Source organism: Miniopterus natalensis, chromosome 15 (genome assembly GCF_054644295.1).
Source record: "Miniopterus natalensis isolate mMinNat1 chromosome 15, mMinNat1.hap1, whole genome shotgun sequence".
Lineage (NCBI taxonomy): Eukaryota > Metazoa > Chordata > Mammalia > Chiroptera > Miniopteridae > Miniopterus > Miniopterus natalensis.
Window position 1 is genome coordinate 32,653,110 of NC_142095.1, and position 23,875 is coordinate 32,676,984.

General features: G+C 45.1%; 1 protein-coding gene across 1 annotated transcript in view; it reads right to left on the reverse strand.

Annotated features, from left to right (window-relative positions):
- IRAK2 (interleukin 1 receptor associated kinase 2) overlaps positions 1–23,875 on the reverse strand; it is a 52,711-nt gene that overhangs the window by 7,875 nt on the left and 20,961 nt on the right. The window contains exons 3-10 of the mRNA XM_016209935.2: positions 19,613–19,756; positions 13,647–13,738; positions 12,073–12,267; positions 11,914–11,978; positions 10,780–10,894; positions 8,831–8,940; positions 7,092–7,287; positions 3,753–3,815 (exon numbers count right to left, since the gene is read on the reverse strand). Of these exons, the coding sequence (XP_016065421.2) occupies positions 3,753–3,815; positions 7,092–7,287; positions 8,831–8,940; positions 10,780–10,894; positions 11,914–11,978; positions 12,073–12,267; positions 13,647–13,738; positions 19,613–19,756 (980 nt within the window). The remainder of the gene's footprint in view (positions 1–3,752; positions 3,816–7,091; positions 7,288–8,830; positions 8,941–10,779; positions 10,895–11,913; positions 11,979–12,072; positions 12,268–13,646; positions 13,739–19,612; positions 19,757–23,875) is intronic.

Below are 23,875 nucleotides of genomic sequence, written 5' to 3' on the forward strand. Positions count from 1 at the left end.
GGAGAAGCTAAGAACAGTCAGTGGTGGCAAGGTGACAGGGGAACTTAGTAACGGAGGGAATCAGCAAGTCCGAACCCACTGATGAAGCTTAGCACTGAAAATGGGACGATTTGCTATGTGCCTTGTGTTGTGAAGCTACAGGAAGCACACGGCACCATCTAGGAAGCAGCACTGACCATGAATCTAACCAAGCCTCTAGAGCTGACTACTAGTGTACAGGAAACATGAGGAATAGAGAAACAAGGACACCACAAGGACGCAATCACCAAAAGCTGCAGAGTCTGTAGGACAAATGACCCACTTTCTGCAGAAATACAATGATGCACAGAAAGAAAGGGGGGGAGGGGTGCAGTCAGAGAATAAAAATGTCTTAAAAAACATAACCAAAGGCAAATGTAGACTTTGTTTGGATCTGGTTTCAAACAAACCAACTTTTAAAAAGCCATTTTTGAGATGATTTTGGAAGTCTAAATATGGAATGGGTTATTAAATAATATTTTAAAATTTAGAAAACTATTGTATGGGTGCAACATAATAGCTGGAATTTGCTTTAAAGTACATACACACAAAGTTTGGGGGATGCAAAGAAATAGAAAAGCATGATGTTGATAATTGATGGGATGGATAAACCAATATTTTCTTTACATTTGAAATTGTCATAATAAAAAGGGCTTTTAAGCAGCAGCCATGCCTACCTTGAGAGTATTATGCTAAGTGAAATAGACAAAGACAAATACCATATGATTTCACTTATATGTGGACTCGAAAGAACAATATAAATGAACAAACAAAACAGAAACAGACCCATAGATGCAGAGAACAAAGTGATGGTTGCCAGAGGGGAGGGGGTTTGGGAGCTGGAAGTCGTTACAGAAAAGTCACTGAGATGCAAAGTACAGTATAGGGAATATAGTCATAACATTGTAATAACTGTATGGTGGCAGGTGGGTACTGGAAATATCAGGGGAATACTTTATAAAGTATATGATTGTCTAACCACTATGCTGTACACCTGAAACTCACACATAATAATATTGAATATAAAAAATATATACTTTTGGTTAAATAAAAAAAAAATTAAAATAAAGTTAAAAAAAGGAACAAAGAAAAAGTGGCCATCTCTGAAAGCCAGCATACCAAAAGTGTGAATTATACCCCAAATTAACGCATATGTCCAGACTGAGATCCCCACACAAAGCTCCCTAGCAGGTTTATTTGTAAGAGTCAAAAACTGGAAACACCCCAAATGTCCATCAACAGGTAAGTGGACAAATGGTGGCATATCCATGCAATGGAACACCACTCAGCAAAAAGAGAAATGAGCCACAGGCACAAGGAACATGGCTGTATCTCAGAATAACTGTGCTGAGTGGAAAAAGCCAGTCAGCAAAAGAGCACGCATAGTATGACTTCATTTATACGAAACTTCAGATCATGGAACCTTTTGTACAGTGACAGAAAGCAGATCAGTGGCTGTAGGGGATGGGGTGAGGGGAGGATTCAAAGGAGAAGAGGTAACTTCTAGAGTCACGGCCACATTCGTTATCTTGATTTGGTGACAATGTCACAGATGTACACATATGTCAAAATTTATCATATGCTTTATCCTCATTATTTACAAATATTTATAAACTTATATGCATAACGTTATTTATACATAACATCATGGTATTCTACTGTGTGAATGATTACACCGTAATTTCTTTAACCACCTCAAAATTAATAGTTACGTATTTCACTTGTTTGCAGTGCTTCACAATCATAAATAATGCTACAAGCATCCTTGCCCATCCTTGTCTTTCCTCACTTGTGTGTGTTTCCCTAGTGCACAAGTGGAACTGCTGCATCAGGGGGTACACACATTTTAAATTTTGATGGAAACCACCTAATTCCCTCTGAAAACAGTGTCCATGAACACTTCCCCGAGTGTGGAGGAGAGGCCCGTGCCCTCCCACCCTGGGCCACACCAGGGGTCAGCAGCTTTCATCTCTGACTCCAATCTTGATGACATGCACAATCTTAACTGTGCATGTACCAAAACAGGAGATAATGAAAGACCATGTTTGGGTCAAGAAGTGAAAGAAACTGGATTTTAAAAATATATATATTGCTCGGCCGGCATGGCTCAGTGATTGATCCAGGAGATCAAGGTTCGATTCCCAGTCAGGGCACAGGTCTGGGTTGCAGGCTCGATCCCCAGCAGAGGGTGTGCAGGAGGCAGCCGATCAATGAGTCCCTCTCATTGATATTTCTATCTCTTTCTCTCTCCCCCTTCCTCTCTGAAATCAATAAAAACATATTTAAGTATATATATACACATATACATATATATATTGATTCCAGAGAGAGGAAGGGAGGGGGTAGGGAGAAAGAGAGAGAAACATTGATGTGCGAGAGAAACATTAATTGGTTGCCTCCTGCACATGCCCCAACTGAGATCAAACCCGAAACCTGGGCATGTACCCTGGCCAGGAATCAAACCCACCACCTTTGGGTGTACAAGATGACACTCCAACCAATCGAGCCACAGGGGCCAGGGTGAAACTAGATTTTTTAATAAGCAGTATCCTTTACATTTTTAGAAACCATTAACAAAAAGAACCTTCTAGCAAATTTCACATAAGTGTCTCCAAAGCCTCTTTCTCCTGTGACATTCACCCAGGGAGCCCCAGATGACTGCTGAGAAATGCATCTCGAGAAAACTGTCAGGAGATGAGAAACTGCCCAAACCACCCCAACCACATCCGAGGTACCCAAACTGGCCTCTTTGCAGTATCTGGAGCTCGGTGCCCACAAGGGGTGGAGCTTGGAGAGTTCAGTAGAGGGACAAGTTGTGACTTTCTGTGTATAGGAGAGGACTTCAGCTCTCCACTCTAAAGCTCAGGGAATTCTTTTGGGGCCCAGTCACAAAAAAGCCAGCTGTTCCAATGGCCTCAACATCAAGTCAGAAAAGGGACTCCCCTCTCAAACTGATGAGGAGGACCAGAGCTTACACAGAATTTAGAACTCTGCCAAAGACATGGGTTCAAATCCCAGTTTGACCACTGATCTCACTGAGGAGCATGAGACAAGTCTCTTAACCTTGGCCTTACTATTCTCATCTGTAAAATGGGGATGATGATAATACTGAATTCGTATGGTTGGACTGCCATGAGAATTAAAGTCAAGAGTGTCGGGGTTGAGAACTCAGGATCTGCAATCCAGAAGACCTGACTCAGAATTCCAACTCTGACAATTAGTACAGCTGAGATTTCAGGCAAATCTTAGAGCCTGCTTTCCTCACCTACTGATGAACATAATGCCTCTATCAATCTCACAGGGATTCTGAGATGATTTAGAAAGATAATTTATGGAAAGTGCCAAACAGAGTCAAGCAGCTGTGGTGTTATATTTTTGAAATGACACTATGTATATATGATAGTTCTGTGAACCAACCAAATATTGAATTTATTATAGAAACCTATTTAAAAGGGCTGAAATTAACTTTAACCAATTTGAGGACAAACCCTATTTGATTGCCTGATGTGTAGAGAAAAGAAATGAGTTTCCCCTAAACATTCTAAATTCTATTATCATAAAAAAGTAATTGTTGGCTGGCAGATAGGGGTGGGAGATTAAAGGTACTCGGAACAAATGCAAATCAAACCCCGGACTGAGGCCTCATTAGCATCTGTAAAATGGGTACCCTCCTGACCCCTCATAGCTGTGAGGCCCAAATGCACCACCCAGCCAGAAGTGACTGGTTCCCTTACCAGGTAAACTGGGTTTCGGTCATTGTCCATCGCAGGGATGCCAGTGAGGACCTCAGCTAACACCTGTAGAGAATATGGAGTTAGCTCAGTTCACACATTCATGCACAAGGTCAAGTGAAAGATTCTGGCCAAGAGAGAAGATTCTTCTTGGTAACAAAGTCTGAGCTCTAGGCCTGGCTCTGCCATTTGCCAGCACAGACACATGCCCAAAATCTGGCACAGGAAAATATCAATATACTTCCTCTAACCAAACATGCAACCCAGTGCTTGTAGAAGGTTTGAATTAATTGATAGCAAGGCAGAGAGGATGGAAACCAAATGAGTGTGTATTACCATCAATTATATATATATTTGTACATGTACACACACATATACATTATATGTATACATACATAAACTATATGCACATATACATACAGGGTAGGGCAAAAGCAGGCTTATAGTTCTTCATATGGAAAATAATACAGTAATTAATAAATATAAGAATAAACTCTGTGTCTCACAACTATAAACCTACTTTTGCCCCACCCAGTAAAATATACACACATTATATATACACATACATATATCTCTATAATTATCTACATACACACATACACACGCACACACTATATTTTAAAGATAATTTCATTTAAAAACCCATCAGAAATGGTAAACAGGCATTGCTACGTCTATCTCAGGAAAGAGGAACCATGTGCAGTTATGTCCTCTACGCAGAAAATCTCGGCAACATCTATAGCATGTTTCACCCATATGCCTTTATTAACATTATCTGTTCATTAATTCATCCACTCACAAAAGGAGCACAGACCTGAGCCAGTGTAAGCCACCATAAAATCGGCAAACCGTGGTATGTGTCTTAGTAAAGGGGAAGACTGCTTTGAACAGGAATTCTCCACAGAGATAACAGCATGGTGGTTAAGAACTCTACAGTCAGACAGGCCTGTGTTCAAATTCTGATTTTGTTCCTTTTGTGTGCAAGGGATCTCTGGGCAAGTAACTAAAATGAGCCTGTGTCCTCTGGTAAATGAGGATCTAGCAGTAGTGAATATAAAGGCGTGAGTACCCCACCCTTCGTGTCAAATCTCTCTTCCACAACCCCTCTAGAAGCAACTCATAATAGGTTCCCATTTACTGCCAAGAAATCCTCCACTCCAAAGGGCCCACTGGATGAATAACAGACTGGCAGTGGCCAGGAGGGGGCAGCAGCAGGAACCCCTGCAGCCAGTTGACAGGAGGCCTTTGAAAAGAGACTCCCCACCAGCACCTGCCAGAAAGAAAAGGGGAAAAAAGAAACATTTCCTCTGCCTCTTCCACATGGCAGGCTCTGTGCTGGGCCTTTCAGAGGTCATTTAGTGCTCACCACAAACAAACAAAAAACACAGAAATGCAGCATTCCCTATTAGAGAAGCCAAAGTTCAAAATCATACTGTTAGTCAATGGCAGGACTAAGAAAGAGTGCAGGGAGCCAGTGGGCACTGAATGAATGAGTGAATGAATGAATGAGGAAGTAGTCAATTGTTACACTAAGAGCTGAATTAAAAAGTCAAGAGTAAACAGAAATCAGGAATGAGGCTGTGAAGGCAGGAATAATAAACCACTATATTAATCTCCATATGTATCATTACCTCCCCCCATTTTACAGAGGGCAAAACTGAAGCCCAGAGTTATAGGTGATACACTCTAGAGGTCATATGGCTGAGAGTAACTGAGCTGGGACCCAAATCATGCTCTTAAGCTCTGCACTACAGTGCCTGGTGATTTTGGGGTTGTCTCACCAGGTCTTAAAAGAGCAGGAGCCTCGATGAGCCCTGCTGAGCTTCACTGAGCCACTCAGTGGGCTGACAGGAGAAAGGAAATCAGAAGAGCTGATGAGCTGGCAGACAGAAAGAAGCAGAATCCGACATGTGGATGTCGGGCTGAGGGCAGAAGGTGACTCACGGGGAGGGCATTAGTAGGAGAGGTGGACAGACAGGAGATTGTGGTCAGAGGAAGGAAGTGCAGAGTTTGAGGCTGGAGAGGAAGAGAAGGGAAAGGTCCAGAATACAGCTGTTTGCTCTTGGCAGAGGTCAACCAGACACTGTCACTTTTCTCAGCCAGCATTTCCCAGGCAGGGTTCCATGGGACACGGGTGCTGAGAGATACTAAGAAAACAAGGTTCAATTATCAAATTAATTTGGGAAACACAGCATACTATTTGCCCAGCTGTGCTAAATTGATCAGATTAAAGGCTCATTATCACATTAAAGGCTCTGATTAATTTTGTGGTAAAGAAACCTACTTCCTGTTTGGCTCAGTGGTTATGGAGAATCACCCTGTGGACTGAAGGGTCCTGGGTTCGATTCCGGCCAAAGGCACGTACCTCGGTTGCAGGCTCAATCCCTGGCCCTGGTCGGGGCGCATGCCAGAGGCAACCAATCAATGAGTCTTTCTCACATCGGTGTTTCTCTCTCTCTCCCTTCCACCCTCTCTCCCTTTCACTCTCTCTCTCTTCCATTCTCTCTGAAAGGCAATGGAAAATATCCTTAGGTGAGGTTTAAAAACGAAAAGAAATCTGCTTGACTTTGTTTAATCCAGATTTCTCAAACCTACTGGGCCACAAAACCTTTAAACGCACCAAACCTACAGAGATCTCAAGGAATTGGTGTTCTGTAGGAATATACACTGGAGACTGCTATTTTCAGACCAAGAGCTGCTGGGGGAGGGCTTGTGTTTTAGTTACATTTGTAGTCTACACAAATTCTACACACAATAAGGACAGACAGGATGGTGGCGAGGATGAGTAGATGGACAGTGAATGAATGGGTGGCTGTTGGATGGACAGGTGGATGGGGGGAAGGATGGATGGATGAATGAATGCCAAATGAATGATTGGATAGATGACTGGAAAAATAGGTGGACAGATGGACAAAAAAGATGGATGAACAAACAAGGACAAACACAATTGGAGAGAAAATTAGACGGTTGGCTGGATGGGAATCAGGGAAGTCAGGAGATGATATCTGTAGTCTACTATAATCTGGACACTTATGAGTGGCTTTACTTCAAGTGTTGGCAGATTTTTTCTTTAACAGGCTAGATAGTAAATATCTTAGGCTTTGTGGGCCACAAACCAAGAGTCTGTCACATATCCTTCTTTGTTTTTTAAATTTGTTATTATTCGATCTTTTATAAATGTAAAAACTATTCTTAGTTATAGGCCATACATAATAGGCCATGAACCACTTTGCCAACCCCTACTGTACTTTGATGTAACATATCTATGAGCCTCTATTAAAACCTGTGCTTACAAAGGAGCTATGGAACGGACAAATGTCTCAGAGAGAAGGAAACTCTTACTATTCCACAGCTGAAGATGTCCACTCGCTTTGTCAGCTGCCCCACCTTGATGAAATCTTCTGGCAAATATGCAGCTGAGGCCTGGAAAAGGTGGGTCTTCATCATGGTATATTTTGACCTTTTACTGTCAGGACAGAGGTGAGCCCTTGGATGGGCCAGCATGGGGGTGAAGTTTTGATCTAACAAAACATTGGAGCTGTAAAAAAAAAAGCAGAGAGAACCTTCTCGTTTGGGGCTGGAAAAGAAGAGGTTGCCATAAGACCCTTTTGGGAAGCAACTTAACAGTGAGCAGTGTCAGCAGCAGCAAGTTAAGGTCACTGAAGACCCTCAATATGGAGTTCCTGAGTAAGTTCTGAAAGGGGAGCCCACTCCCACAAGCAAATGGGGATGGAGCTAAGATTAATCCTGCTGCCTCAGGAATGGCATTTGGGATAGTCAAAGAGGTACAGCCTGATCCCCACAGATGTCCACCCAGATCAACCTCAGCTGGCATAGCCCATAGGCTGTGTTGGCTCAGTCCCTTCCAAAGCTGTTCAGACCCCCCAGCTCTGGCCCAGGTGACTCAAGTCTAAATACCAACATCCTTTGTGGCTGAACCTGCCCAGATCGTAGGAAACAAGAGCAATAAAAATATTCTTGAACCTAATCATCTAAACCACAGGAGTGAACTCTGAGAAAGTACTCCAAAGGGGAGGGGGGACAAAAAACTCAGCTACATGTATACGAATATTCGCTGTAGAACTAACTCTCTAATAATTTTTTTCTAAAGTAGACACCAATTCTAATGTCCACTGTTAGGAGTGGGTAAGTAAATTATGGGCCATCTCTGCAATGGAAGACTAAGAAGTCACTGGAAATGATGATATGCAATGTGGGGAAATGTTTACCATGTTTAAGTGAAGGGGGGGAAGAGAATATAAATTGGAAATCAGGTAGCAGTGCTACCTTAGGGCTAAGACTTCTCATATGGGCAGGGGCTGAAAAAAGGAAGAGAAAAATGGGGGTCAACTGATGAGTCAGGGTGGTGAGCCAGGACAACCTCAAGACCTTTCATTTCCTTTCTTGCTTTTACTATTGTTTGTGCAACCAAATAAGAATAGTGGGGAGAGAAGATGAAAGGCTTTCCCTTGCCAAATGGAGAGAGGACTCTGGGGAAGTGTGGGTTCTATGGTTTCGAGCTCAGTTTTGCCAAATTCTCTGGTATCTTCTGGAATCTCTCCCCATGCTGACAGTCCCTAGATGGGAACTCTTGCTCTTGGATGTTTGGGAGCATGATCTCTGGGGTGCACGCTAACCTGCAGTAAGCCTCCCTAACCCAAGTTGCTTTCACCAACAGGTATACAAGCGGGGAGCAGGTTTCCAAGAAGACCCTGAGCACAGAGCTCAAAATCCCAGGGGACTTGGCAGACATAGCTCAAACTTCAAGGACCAGGTGCAGACCAGCTGGCTGGGTGGAAAATAAAATACATCATGGGTCTGGGGTGCTTGGTGGGAAAACACCAGCTCAGAAAGACAAATGTGGTGACAGGTAGGCAGTTCATGCTGACAGCAATCAGAAACACTGATTTTTGAGGGTGTTACAAAGAAAGTGAGACCCAGGGGAGGCAAAGTGGGGAGAGAAAAGCAAAGAGAAGAGAGGCGGGGGGGGGGGGGGGGGGGAGGAAGGGTTATCCTGAAATGTGGGTCTGTCTCATCCCTACAGCCTGAGCCCTTGGTGGGGTCCAGCCCACCAATCTCACCTCTTGATGTTGCTGTGGATGATCTCCAGGCTGTGAAGGTGCTCCACAGCACGAAGCAGCCCTGAGAAGATGCTGATGCGCTGGGGCCAGAGGAGGGGGTCTGAGCCACCCTAAGAGAAAGAAAAGGAAGGGAAACAGTGACACCTGTGCCTTTTAAAGTCTCAATGGCAGGGTCCTGGGCTCCTGTCTCTCCTTCAGCCCTTCCTGTCCTCTGCAACAGGGCTTGACCCGCATGGGTTACTGGCAGGGTACCAGTTTGGACAGCAGGCAGATCTAGGTGTAAATCCCACCTCAGACATGCACTAGCTGTGTGACTTTGGAAAAGACAGTCAGTCTCTGAGCCTTGCTTTCTTCGGATTAAAATGGAAATGTTAATCCCTATGTTTTAGGGTTGTTGTAAGGATTCAAAGAAGTATATGGTATGTCCCTAGGATAGTGCCTGCCACACAGCGGGTGCTCCACAAACAGCAGCTATTTTTATCATGACTATTACAGTGGCAGCTCTGGAATTTTTCTCTAGGCGGGGCTGGTTGGGAGAAAAGCTAGGGAGCTTGTGTTGGGACATCAGGCACATGGGCCTTATGCCCATTTTATGTATATTTGGGGAGACTTCACAAGGGATGATGGAAATTGTAGGGTGTGCTAAAGTCCACTACCTTTCCCCAAGTGCTACCACTGCTGTTCTAAGACTGAATCTCCAAGCTAAATCACCACTTATTTTTTCAAGCCTTGTCTTAGATCCCACATCCTCTAAGAACTGTCCTTGCTAATTGATTTCTTCTCAAAAACTCTGAAATATGGAGCCACATGAAGCCAGTTTAAACCCTAGCCCTGACACTTGTGAGCTGTGTTTCCTTTGGGCAAGTCACTTTGCCTCTGTGTGCCAGATACTCCTCTTTTGGAAAATGGGAAAAACCTGTTAGGTTGTGGTAAGGCCTGGAGGAGACATGTGTAAAGCCCTTGTCACAGTGTCCTGCACTCAGGAAGAGCTCAGCAAAGCTAATGATCATTATTTTACCATGAATAACTGCTTTATCTGTTCCCTGCCAAAGGAAGTAATAACTCTGTGTGGAATAACTTTTTTCCCTCTGTTTGAGGATTTTATGGGAGGGATGTTTGCTTTAAAAATTGTAATTTTAGCCCAGACAGTGTGGCTCAGTGGTTGAGCATCGACCTATGAACCAGGAGGTCACGGTTCAATTCATGGTCCGGGCACATTCCATGCCTGGGTTTCCGGCTCCAACCTCACTAGGGGGCGTGCAGGAGGCAGCCGATCGATGACTCATCATTGACGTTTCTCTCTCTCCCTCTCCCTTCCTCTCTCTGAAATCAACAAAAAAAATTTTTTTTAATTGTAATTTTATCACTTCTCAGCCTTTGGCTAAGATTAAAAATGTGAAAATTATAATTTTAGTAAGTATTACACTCACAGGGCATAATATGCAAAAGGCATAAAGAGACGTGCAGTAAAAGTTTCCTTCCCATCCTGTGCCACAACTACCAAGTTCCCCTCCCCGAGGGCAGCCACGGCACCGTTTTCTTATATCTTTCCAGAGATATATTCCAGAAATACACAAGCAGGTGGGTATATATTAGAATAACATTTTAAAATAAAATTTTGCCTTCACTTTTTCATACTCTGTATCTCTTAATTCTTTTTGTTGTTCTATTGCATTGGCTATCACCTCCAGAACAATGTTGAATAAAATTAGTGTCATGGGATAACTTTGTCTTACTCTTGACTTAAATGAAATGCCTCTTGTCAAATAAACTTTTTAGAGGATTTTACCTGAGATGTTTAGCTAGATCTTATTTATTCTGGGCCAACTTCTCCTGAAGGCCCTCTCTGAATGGCCCCTTCCTCTCTGGACCCCTATGTGTCCTTAACCCTTGATTCTCTAACTGGGTGCTGCCTGGTCCTGTTCTCTGACCATGACCCAGCCTCTTACCTGGCACCGGAGTCTGTCCTGTAAAGAACCATTTGCCATGTAGGGGTAGATCAAGCTGTAAAACTGTTTTCCAGTGCAGACACCCAGCAGAGGTAAGACATTGGGGTGGCAGCATCTGAAATCAGGCATTGGGGCAGAGGTAAGGAGTCAGATAGAAGGAGTAATCAAAGACTGCTCCAATTCCTCACCTCCCACACTTCTTCTGCCCTCTCCACTGCCCTGAGGGCCCAGCACCAGGGTAGAAAGATGAAAACGGCACGCCTTCAAGGAGCTAGAAGTCAAGTTGTTTGAACTTATCCTGCCTTCCTGCTCTGCAACAGATGACACCTTAACCACCCCATCTTCCACAAACAGAGGCTTAGAGACTAAGCAATTTGCCAAGGTTACAACAAGCAAGCAGTAAAGCCAGGATAAGATTGCAGGTCTGTTTGACTCTGAGGACCAGCGCTCTTCTCCCAAATCCTCTTCTGCTGGGTTCTAAGTCACCAGTCCCTCCTTACTCTCCTCCTACCTCTCTGACCACTCTTTCTTGGCCTTGTTCACTAAGGTCCTCCTCTTTCATCTCCCTCTGAAACCTGAATCTCTCAGGCTGGGCTAATCATCCTGTATGACAAGCTGCTCCTCTAGATATCTGCCACCCCTATGAGGAACGCTCCCAAATCTCATGCTCTAGGTGAACAATCTAGACTCTGCAAGTCCCAAACCCACTTCTCCCCCCAGATATTATTTCAGCAAAGGGCACCACCATCCATCCAATTTCCTAGAAACCTTACCTCCCCCATCTAATTAGTCACCATTCACTATCATAAGTAGTTTCAAAATGTCCCCTTCATTCCCCCCTCCTCTGCCTTGGGTGAGATCACCAGAACTATTATAATGGCCTCCTGCCTGACCCCTCTGCTCTCTTCCACTCCCCCCAGGCCATCCTACTTCACAATTTTCACACTCATTAAAGTTATTTACACACCACCCTCCCCACTGGGAGAGTGGTGTGTAACATTACAGTGTTCTTATAAGGATAAAATGAGTTTATAAACACAGGGCGCTTAAAACATGCCTGCCACATAGGAAGCTTTATAGAAGGGTTAGCTGTCATCACTATTAAACAAAGTTTTTCCCATAGGGGAGGCTCACCTATGACAAATTCGTATCTCTGCTTGGAAGAATTTTTCAATCGATACTGGACCTGAGTTGGCCATCTGCGGGAAAAGACACTGAAACATTAAAACCCAGCCTCACCCATGCAGCGCCCCCCCACCCACACACACACACTAGAAACCAAGAAGTGCTTGCCTCTCTGAGCTTCTTGAAGACGAAGGGCGTGCCCTGCCTCTGTCCTCTGTAGATGTCAGCAAAGGTCCCCTCACTGATTTTGTGGGTTTGGTTAAAGTTATCGGTTGCCTGAACCACGTCTACCTCACTCCAGAAAAGACTGTCTCCAGCCAGGCTCAGAAGTGTTTCTTGCTTAGGAATGGAGGTACTGAAATCCTGGGGGTTCAGAGGAGAGACAGAGATTAATATGGAGTTAATATGGAAAATATTATTTTCCCCAACCTCAAAGATCCTAGAACACCAGAACTGAAAGGGTAGAAGGGATCATCTTATCTAGTGAGGAGGAATAATAAAAAGGACATAAACAGGGCCAGCTCAAATCCCAGCTCTGCCCCTAACTTGCTCTGTGACCTTGGACAAGTTACTTAACTTCTCTGAACTTTAATTGTATCAGCAAAAATGAACATAACAATCTTCCCCTGGAGGGAAATTTTGAAGATTAACTAAAATGTATTTTTGTTCATTTGTTTTTGTTGGTTTTCAGTTTACCTTTTTTGTTGTTTTTCAATTTACAAACGTAAGCACCAAGGGGGTCAAAGAGCTGAGGTGAGATCACACAACTGGTCAATGACTAAGCTAGTGCCCCTGGTCCTATACATGGTATGCATGCTGGGAAGCAGGATATAGATTCACATAACCAAACATGATTTTTTTTAATTATTATGTTTTTATTGATTTTTTTAGAGAGGAAGGGGGAGAGAGATAGAAACTTCGATTGGCTGCCTCCTGCACGCCCAGCCTTCAACCTGGGCATGTGAAAAGCAGCTCTGCTTCACTTCCCTGCTTTTTTAATTTTTTTATTTATTTATTTTTTATTGGTTTCAGAGAGAGAGAGAGGAAGGGAGAGGGAGAGAGAGATAGAAACATTAATTATGAGTCATTGATCGCTGCCTCCTGAATGCCCCCTGCTGGGAATTAAGCCCTAAACCCAGGCATGTGCCTTGACCGGAAATCGGACTGTGATCTCCCGGATCCTAGGCTGATGCTCAACCGCTGAGCCATGCCGGCCAGGCAGGCAATCACTTACCTGCTTAAAAATAGGTACACATAGCCCGGCTGGGCCAGGAGTGGCTCAGCGGTTGAGCATCAACCTATGATCCAGGAGATCGCAGTTCGATTCCCAGTCAAGGGCACATGCTGGGTTGCAAGTTTGATCCCCGGGAGCGGTTGGAGTGTGTGTGGGAGGCAACCAATGTGTGTCTCTCACATCGATGATTCTCTCTCTCTCTCCCCCTCCCTTCCACTCTCTCTAAAATTCAATGGCAAAAATGTCCTTGAGTGAGGTTTAACAAACAAACAAAAATGTGTATTCACTAGTGTACCACTCCCCCTCCACTCCAACCCCATCCCAGCTGTAACGACTACCAATACTTACTGTCTTAGAAACTCAGAGTAATTCAATGAGTCTTTCTCCTCCTGAACCACCCCCCCGACCCCACCCCTAACCCCCAAACTGGTCTCAGGGAATAAATGCATTACAGTTTTGAGAAAGAGTGACACAAACTGGGGATATGGCTTTCAAATGGGGGATTTACCTTTGAATCAGATGAAGCAGGAGGGTCAGTTTTTAAGGAAGAAGGGGTATCTTCAGGAGGAGGCAGGAGGCTGGCTCTGGCTGGAGCAGGCCCTGGAAAGAAGGGACTGTGGGTCAGAAAGTGGCCCGCTTGAGGAAAGAGGGAGAGGGTCCCTGTCAGTCCCCAGACGAAACCAGTCTCTGATTACTGTCAATAATAATGGCTGCTATTTCCTGACACCCCCAGGCACCAGCCTACACAACCCTCATGTGTTACCTAAATGAGTCCTTATGACAACCCAATGGATTGGTCCTATAAATGATCCCCATTTCGCAGGTGGAGAAACAGAGGCACAGGAGGTGGCCACTTGCCCAGGCCCACATAGTAAGTGGCAGAGCCAGCCTTCAAATGGAATGTCATCTGTGTGACATCTAGCCCCTACACTGTCACACCTCCCTCAAAAGGATCAGAGAACACAGGAAAATAAGCTACAAAGCCTGCCTTCCACCATGGCAGGAAAGGAAATCCCCAGCCTCTAAGGTCAGAAGCAGGAGAGGCTGGACGTCACAGTTGGGAGGTCAAGGAGGGTTTCACAGAGGAAGGAGCATTTGACCTGGGCCTGAACTATGGGGAAAAGTTTCTGACAAGTGGGTATGAGCAAGAAGGGCATTGAGGCAGTGGAACCAGCATGTGTGGAGGAAAGCCCAGGTATGCGGTAAATATTCCAGGCAATTAGCAAACACTGACATCATGCCAGGGACGGTTCTAAATGCCTCACTGTGATAACTCACTTAACCCTCACAACAATCCTAGAAGATAGGTACCATTATCATCTATTCTTTACAGATGCTAAAAAAGAGGCCTCTGAGTAACTGGGGGCCGGCCCTTCCAAGGGCACCTTGACCCCAGCGTTGCCAGTCAAATTCACCTGCTGCCCGTATTTCTGGCTTAGGACATCAGGAAAGGAGTGATTAATCTGGACCTTTGGCCATAAGAAGTAATTCAGAAGACTGAAAATAGTACCTGGGTGAAACTACAATCAGCCTTGCTAAACTATTAGCCCAGGCAGCTGATAAAACTTATCTGATACGAAGCCTGAGGCTCTTTCATCCCTGCAGCCTGCAGAGCCCAACAAGAGGGTCACCCTAAGCCTCTCTCTTGGGTCTGCTGCTGCTTCTAGAGTCGTTAGGGGTTTTTTTGTTTTTGTTTTTTCACATTTTCCAGCATTGGCTATATTTGAAAGAACTACACTTGAGAAGGTACCATGTTTGCACACCCACACTGCATCAGAGAACCCCAGAATGGGGCACTACGAATACACACGCACACGCACACGCACACGCACACACAGAGATCCTCTCAGTCCATCAGTGCACTATAACTGTAAACTGAGCTTCGGGGTAAGAGCTATAGCTCAGACACTGGAAGGAAACCTTTGGCAAATCTGGATTAACTAATCCAGATTCAAAATAAAAAAATAAAACCAGCAATGTGCTGCAGACCAGCGGCTGGCTGCATAACTGAGAACGCCTAAGCTGCTGCTCACTCAAATCCATCCCCCATCCGCACCCAGGCCAAGCTTCCCAACTGGCTCCCACCTCCCCCCAGTGATGGAGTGCAGAAGGGAGGCTAAGGGGAGACTCCAGACTCTCATGGCGACTCTAGTCTCCCCAAGGACACCCCTGAGCCTGCCTTAGACTGCAAGCAGGACACTCCTACCCAACCTCCCAACCCCCAGCCTTGCCCAGCTCCTTCCACATTTTCTCCCAGGCATTTGTCCTATGAAAATCCTTGTGTGTTCATCTTGGCTTCTGCTCCACAGATGACTGGGAATACAGGTGCCCACTGGCCAGCAGTGCAGGGACCCTGACTTGCAGAAGGTCCCCCTGCTGCTGCTGCTCCTGTGATGGAGTCTCCACCCTTGCCCTGCCTCCTCTTGGCCTCTGCCCAGTACCCTTGGCCTGTCGCATTCACCCATCTCCTAGACATTGGCCATGCCTGTGTCACTGAGTTACTTGATGTTTTTCTTTCAGTGCACTTTAATCCACATACGTACTATTTAGCTTTGAAATCTCTATTTTTTTGTGCATGTGATATATATTTTTTCTAACACCCATGTTCTCACATGCCACTGGGTATACAGGCTCCACATTCTAGGAACCGGTGCTCCAGGCCAACTCGATGGTGCCCCAGCCCCTCTCCTTGACCCAGTGCTGGCCTCTGAGCAGAGCTGCACACATGGTCCCTTGCCCTCTTTCTTTGCCCTGTGACTCCAAGGTCAGCACTGGCCTCACACAACCAGGGTTTTCTGGTCTGACTTGATGCCTGGAGTTCACTCTGAGGGCTGCACCAGGTCTCAGGTTGGGATGATCACTGAGATCTGCTCTTGTGACTAGTTGGAGGAGTGGCAGAGTCTATCCCTCTGTTTTTGTAAAAAAATAAAAAGGGATGAGATTTGGGCCACTATAGCAAGGCTGACACATCAGATAAGAACTAGTCCTTGCTTTGTAAATTCGAATAGAAGGACTGGGTCAGGGAAGTCACTGGGCAATATAAATGTCATTTCCAAAACACTACAAGTTAACCCTTTGTGTGCCAAAACTTTTACCAAAAAAAAGAACATTTCCTATAAAAATCTTTCTAGAATGTCTGTTTTCCCAAGCCAAATGCAACAGATCCCGTCCTGCTACATTGTACCATTGTGGGCCTGAGCATAGAACACACCTCATCTGGGATTTTCTGTATCCTGCTCTGTGGCCAGCAGTGGGTCTGTTTATAAGACAGAACTGGGCTCAAGTCCTGGCTCTAACATTATTAAAAGTTGACTTTGGGTGAATTATGCTTTATTTCTTTAGCTTTCTCAAATGTAAAAAGATCATTAATAGTCCATTCCTTGTAGAGTTCTTGTCCAGATTAAGAGAGGTGACAGTTATACAACACAAAGATCAGTCTCTGTCTGGTATGTGTGTGTGCAGTACCAAGGCTGGGAAAACTCTGTGTAGAATAAGAGTAAACAGATTCTTATTGACAGCCCAGTGGCCTCTCCTATAGCTAAGGCTTTGTGAGTTATTTCAGCAACTCAGAGCCCTTTTCTCTGAATTCTGGCTTTGAGAATTTGTTTAATGAGGTGCTCAAAACCTGTTCATAGTTCACCTGCTCAAGTATTTCCCTCTTCCAAGTCTCTGCCCCACTTCCTCTCCACCTACTGCAACGGGTTCAGTATATACAGGGGTGAAGATGTGGGTTCTAGCCCTGGCCCTGGCTGGCGGGCGTGGCTCAGTTGGTTGGAGAGTCTTCCTGTACACCAAAAGGGGGGTTCCAGCCCCTGATTGGGGCTCATGTGGGAGGCAACCAATCAATGTTTCTCTCTCACATCGATGTTTCTCTCCCTTCCTCTCTCTAAAAAAATTAATTAAAAAAAAAAAAAGTGCGCTCTGGAACCCACCTGAGCAGAATCCTGACCCCACCACTCATACAGCCGGGAAACTGTGGCAGGTTGTTCACCCTTCCCCAGCTATCAAGGTTGGGGGTGGGAGTGGGAAAAACAGGGGCCCCCACCTCCTGGTTGTCAGTGTGATTCACAAGGCACTAACTAGAAGCTCCCAGCCCAGTGTCTCCTGCACACAGGCAGGCATTGCTCCCACCTGTCATGCCCTGCCCAGCTACTGCTGCCTCCGCATTCTCCACTCCTACAAGATAATCGATCAGCTTGAACATTGGGGCCCAAAGGAAGCTTGAGGCTTTCCCCAGAGAGGACAAGCTTTGGATTATTTGACTATATTAATGATTACGCTCTTATTTTCAGTTTTTGCAAAGATAAACAACCGACTTCCTGTCTCTGTCTATGGATTGTATTTCTCGTCTCGACCTGCCAGAGCACATGTGTTTCTGAGGGCCATTCAAGAAAGTGAATGGTGCAAAGGCTGGCAGAAACATATGATGCTTGTTTTTGCAGTCACCTAGATGAGGAACAGCAGAAGCGGCTACATTTGTAACCTCCTCCATCCTGACCAGCACTCCCCCAGAATTTCACTATTTCATTACTATGTTTCCCACTGACCATCAACCAGTATCACATTTACTTTATGACTATTTCCCCTTATCTTTAATTGCTAATCTAAGATATGCATGTTTTTTCTTTAGCCACAGGAAATAACTCAGACTCCTTGGCCTAGAATTAATTTTCCAGATTTGACCTATCTGGGGTATCTGGAAATTTCCTAACATCAGCACACTTTTTTTTTAAAATAATTTTGAGAGAGAGAGAAAAGCATCGATGTGATAGTGAAACATCGATGGGTCACCTCCTACACATCTGCTACCAGGGACCTGAAACCTGGGCATTTGCCTTGACCAGGAATCAAACTGATGACCTTTCGGTGCACAGGAAGGTGCCCAACCAACTGAGCCACACTAGTCAGGGTGACATCAGCTAACATTTAATGAGCACTTACATGACAACCCTGTGGTGTGATTCCTTACCACAACAAAATGACGTAGGTTCTATTATTATGCCCATATTTTGTTTGTTTTTACCCTCACCTGAGGATATTTTTTCCATTAATTTTCAGAGAGAGTGGAAGGGAGGGAAGAGGGGGAGAGAGGGAGAGAAACACTGATGTGAGAGAGACACATCAATTGGTTGCCTCCCGCATGAGCCCCTGACCAGGGCCCGGGATCAAACCTGCAACCGACGTGCCCTTGACCAGGAATCAAACCCAAGAACCTTCAGTCCACAGGGTGACGCTCTAACCACTGAGCCAAACCAGCCAGGGCCATTATGCCCATTTTATAGATAACGAAACTGAGGCACAGAGAGGCTAAACAATTCTGCTAGTAAGTGGCAGAGTTGGAATTCAAATGTGGGTCTGTCTAATGCAAAAGCCTATGCATGTTCCTCTCAGCCCATGCTGACCTTGGCTTCAGGATCCACATTAATGAACTGAGGTTTCACGGATTTGGGATCTTTGGCTCAGCACTCAGGAGGCTGCAACAGAGTGGAAGGGAGGCTGGGCTCCAGGGAAGAGGAGATGAGAATGGAGATGTGGGCATGAGCAGCAGTTTCCCTCAGGGAAGTTATTGCTGGCTGAGTCTTTCCATCACTTGGCAAACTGTCCCTGAGCCCTTTCCTGGGCACAAGGGAATGGAGACAAATCTGAAGTTGTCTGAAAGGCTTTGGGCTAGCAGTGTGTGCAGAGGTTAGGGAAATAAGTGTTCAAATTACACTGCTCAGACGCTACTTCCTACTCGTGCGACCTTGAGCAAATCACTTTCCCTCTCAGTGCTTCAGGTGCCATAGAACAAAGTACAATATCTGTGACTGGCAAAGAGGAGGAAGGTGGCAGGGCAGGTAGCACCCCACCACATGGCTGTGAGGGCCAGGCCCTGGACAAGCCACAGGTCTGTGGAGAACAGACAGAGAGGTCATTAGGCTCCTAGCCTGGGCCTGCATGCACCTGTGATGGGGGCTAGGAAAACCACAGGTAAAATTTCTGGCCCTGAGTATATGACCCTGGAAGGCTGTTTAACTCTCTGCCCTTTAGTTTTCTCATCTGTGAAATGGGGATAATCACAGTACCTAACTCATAGCTAAGGAGGATTCAATAAGTTAACATAGCTGAAATGCTTAGAACAGTGTTTGGCACACAGAAATGTACTGAGTTATTTCTCTCTCTAAAAACGGTTTTAAAAAATGGTATATATTCTTTTATTATCTGATTTTTTTCAGTTTTTTTACTTAATATATCATAAGCTTGTTTCCATGCATGTATACATATCCAAATCATTGTTAACAGCATTGTTATGTTAATAATTTAACAGTATTGTTTTGCTAACAGTATTATTGTAATGACCTTCTGTCATTAATTTTACCATCCTCACTGTTGTTTCTAATTTTTTGCTACTGTATACTGAGCTGAATATCCTTATAGATAAATCATTTCCTTAAATTTTTTTTAAATAAAAAAATTTAATTTAATTAAAAATACCTGGGCCCAAAAAGGCAGCTGGCCTCACGGGCTGCCCCTTCTGTTCACCTTTGGTGTCTCTTACAAAAGCTGCCCAGGGCTTTCCTGGCTTCGCCGTATCCGGGAAGTCTGGGACAGAAGGCTCAATTTCAGGAACCGGTTTCCCTGAAACAGGTAAAACGGAAGAAAGTCATTCAGTGAAGTAGAATAGCCATCCAGAGGCTGGTCTAGTCCAGGCTCTGCCTCAAATTCCCAGTGTACCCCAGCAAGTTCTTTCGCTCTTTGAGCCTTGGCCTCTCCATCTGTAAAATGTAGTAGTTGGACATGACAATCTCCTGTGATAGGTCCAGCTCTGACATTCTGAGTCTGCACACGGGGCTTCTAATTCTATTAGCTGTGCCCCCTGGCCAGGAGGCTCAGTTGATTAGAAAGTCATCCTGTACACCAAAAGTTGTATTCTCGGTCAGGGCACATACCTAGGTTTAGGGTTTCATCCTGGTCAGGATGAGTACAGTTTGCTTCTCTCTTTCTCTCCCCACCCCCTTCTTCTCCCTAACATATCCTCTAGTGAGGATTATTTTTAAATTTTTCATCCAGTAGCTATGTGACCTTAGACAAGTCACTTTCCTTCCCAGGGCCTGTTTCCTCACCTATAAAATGGAGATAATGATAATTAATATCTGATTGCCTATCTCACAGATTGTTGGGAGGGGGATATGATAACACAGACAAGAAAGGGCTCTGTAAACTATACATTTCCCTGAGCACATGAGGAAGTTAAAGATATCCATCCTGCTAAGTCCCTAGTCAAGCCCCTAAATATAAAATTTCTGGCTAGTCCTACAGCTTCCCCTTCCACAAGCAGTGGAAACATATGCATCCTTCCCTGTTTTATAGATGGGGACCCTGAAAATAGCAGCTATGTCAATTGAGTACCAACTATGCCACACCCAGGCCCAGCTTTGCATACATAAAATTCTCGCAAGGATTTTCCATTTCATCTCTGTTAGAGGAAGCTGAGGCCTGAGCAGGTTAAGTGGCTTCCCTAAGATCACACAGGTTGGCAGACAGGGCTGGCCAAAGGAGCCTGGGTGGAGGTCACCTGCCTTCTGGAGAGTAATCATTTCCTTTTTGCCTCCCTTTGGGAAACCCCAAGGTACTGCGAGGATGTGTGTACACTGGCTTCCACCCAGTTCTGAGACTACTCCATGGGAAGCAGCTTCCTCCACTGCTGCCCTGGTGTCATCTCTCCCTGCTGACTGCTGCCTCCAGCTCGGAAGCCTTCAGATCCCTCCCCAGGCTGCATCTTACTAAAATACAGATCTGGCCTCATCACTCCCCTACTTAAAGCCTTTATGACACCATCATCCGGATAAAGAACACACTCTTCACCCGACTCCTTATATCTCCCGTTGCCTCGCAGATCAAATCCAAATTCTGCAGCCCTGCATTCAAGGCCCCTCACTCTCTGGTGGTTTGCAGTAGACCCATATTTGAGAACCACAAAAATGGGGGCACTAAAGTCCCAAGGAAGACTTCTGACTTGTTAACTCACACCTGCATCATGAGGTGGGGCTGGGACAAGCCGCCTCCAGCCTTTGAGTCCCCAGTAACAGCATTCATTCCAACAGGTAAACTGTGTCTCTTCACAAAACTGATTGTTACAGTGGAGCCAAGCTCTTCAAACACAAGCTTAGGGACTAGAACGATATTAATGAGGCCTAAATGCATGGCACTACGCTTGTATGGCACTACGCTTGTATGGCACCAAGCAGATCTATTTGACTTTCACAACAATCTCCGGTAGTTAACAATTATCTGCATTACCTTTCTTTTTTAAGCACATGGAGGCTCCCAGAGGCAAAATGATTTCTCCGTGAATCAAACAGCTGATGAGATTCAAACCTAGGGCTGGTTCACTGTCCCCTCCCATTGGCCAGGGTAGAACTACTCAAATACCAAGGTCATTACCATCACCTGCAGATGGCACTGCCCCTGAGCCGGCCTGCTGAAAAGCAGGAAAACCGGGTGGGGACTTGTGAAGAAAGGCCAGAGGGAATGCACAGAAGTAACAGAAGACTGAATGGGGAAAAAGCAGCTTTTCCCTTTATTGTCACTGATATGTTATTCTTTTAAATAAACTATCTTATAAAAGACACAGAGTTTAGCCTTTTAGCGTTCAGGCCCTGGAATGGAAACCAACCAGTTTCAACACCTCCCAGCTGTTTACTTTGGACACTTTTCACGAGAACTAAGAGAAGATCCTGCGTGTCAAAGGCTTAGCTCAAAAGGCGGAACTGCTTCACTGTTGCTGTTCTATTTATAAGATATTGGTCAGCTCTTCAACAACCCACACACTGAGTACAGAGTAGGGTGGGAGTCTTCATTTTCATTTAACAGGACTCTAAATTGTTTACACTTTTTTTTTTTTTCCAGTTTTATTATATTGATTTTTTAAATTATGGTAAAATACATGTAACGTAAGTGTACCATCGTAACCATTTTTAAGTGTTTAGTTCAGTGGCATTAAGTACATTCACACTGTTCTGCAACCATCACCACCATCCATCTCCAGAGCTTTTCCATCTTTCCAGACTGAAATTCTGGCCACATCAAACACTACTCCCCACTCCCCCTCCCCCAGCCCCTGGCAACCACCATTGAACTTTCTGTCTTTATGACTACTCTGTCATTTGACTACTCATTTAAAAAAAGTTTTTAAGTAAATGAGATTATATTTGTGTATGAGGCAAAAAGGCAGAGGTGGCTCCTCTGTGCGAGATCAGCCCCAGCCTGGCTCCAGCTCCCCTCATACTGGGCTGGCCAGGCCTGCTGGTGAAGGGGACCCCAGACTGCCATTTCTTGCAGAGCCAGGCCACAACGGTAATAGCTGCTCCCCACTGCATCGACTTCCTGCAGGGCCCACCTGCACCCCTAACTGCCTATGGCTCCAGAAGAAGCACCTTCCCCCTTCTAGAGGTCTGCCTGAGCCTATCTCCACATCAGTCAAACAGGGCTAAGGACAACCTTCCTGGCCTGACCTAACTTCAGTGTCCTATTTCTGTTGACTGTTTCCCTTTTTGCACAGGTCTTTGCTTTTCAGTCAAGACACATGTGGCAGAACACTGAGGCTGCCAGCCCATTTATGGCTGACCTCTACGGCCTCTACCCACGGGGAACATAAAAGGCTTTATCATGTTTTCATCCTAAAGAGAGTCCAGTTTTTCTCTTGTTTTTCTTGTTCCTTCTCAGTGACATGCAGTGGCCTACAGCTGGCACAGTGGGTCATGGGCAAGCATGCGGGAATGTGGAGGTTCACACAGGAAAGAAAGCCCTGTGGCACCAGCAGAGGCCGTAGCCTGTGGCTGAGGCTGTCAGCCCCTTTCAGACTTGACTAGTCACACTTCCAGGGCCACACCCACAGAACTCAGCTGACAAGAACCCCACGTCAGTCCTCAGTCCCCAAGTAACAATCTGATGAGAGGTTCTGGTTTCCTGTGAAACCCCCATTTCAGCAAGCTGTGGTTTTCAGATGTCTTTTAGATGCAGACAATAAATAAGATGTTTAAACATCTTCATTTCTACTCTTGAGTTGCTGACACCTGATCTGAGCTGAAAGGTACAGAGCAGGCCTTTTCTTGCCTCTTTTCCCACCATCAAAACCAGAAGAGGGAGAAAGTGTGGCTTATATGCTCTTTGTGCCTGGAAACCAGGTGTCTGATCACTGGGCAGACACAACACCCACTCTACCAGGCTGGTACAGCAGAGTGCCATGGAAATAAAAATAGAACCTCAAGGGCAGGACTGGGTAAAGGAAGCCAAAGTGTTCATGAGAAAGGGTGGTGACCAGCTTCAAATCTCTTTGAGTTTCCTGTCTGTGAAGGTCAAGCCGGTTATATCATTACTATGACTGATGAGTAGGAGCAGCCTCAGGCTTCCAGGACAACATTCTTTTCCCCCTGGGATTATAATCTCAAAAAGATTCCACACAAAGTTGATTCTGCAGTATGATAAAATCCAAAAATATAAATTGCGTCCAGCCGGGCATGGCTCAGCGGTTGAGCGTCGACCTAGGATCCAAGCAATCAGGGTTCGATTCCCGGTCAGGGCACATGCCCGGGTTGCAGGCTAGCTGATCAATGACTCTCTCATCATTGATGTTTCTCTCTCTCTCCCTCTCCTTTCCTCTCTCTGAAATCAATAAAGATACATTTAATATATATAAAAATTGTGATAAAAAAAATAGAACCGAGGTGCCCTGTGCAGTGTGGCTCAGTTGGTCAG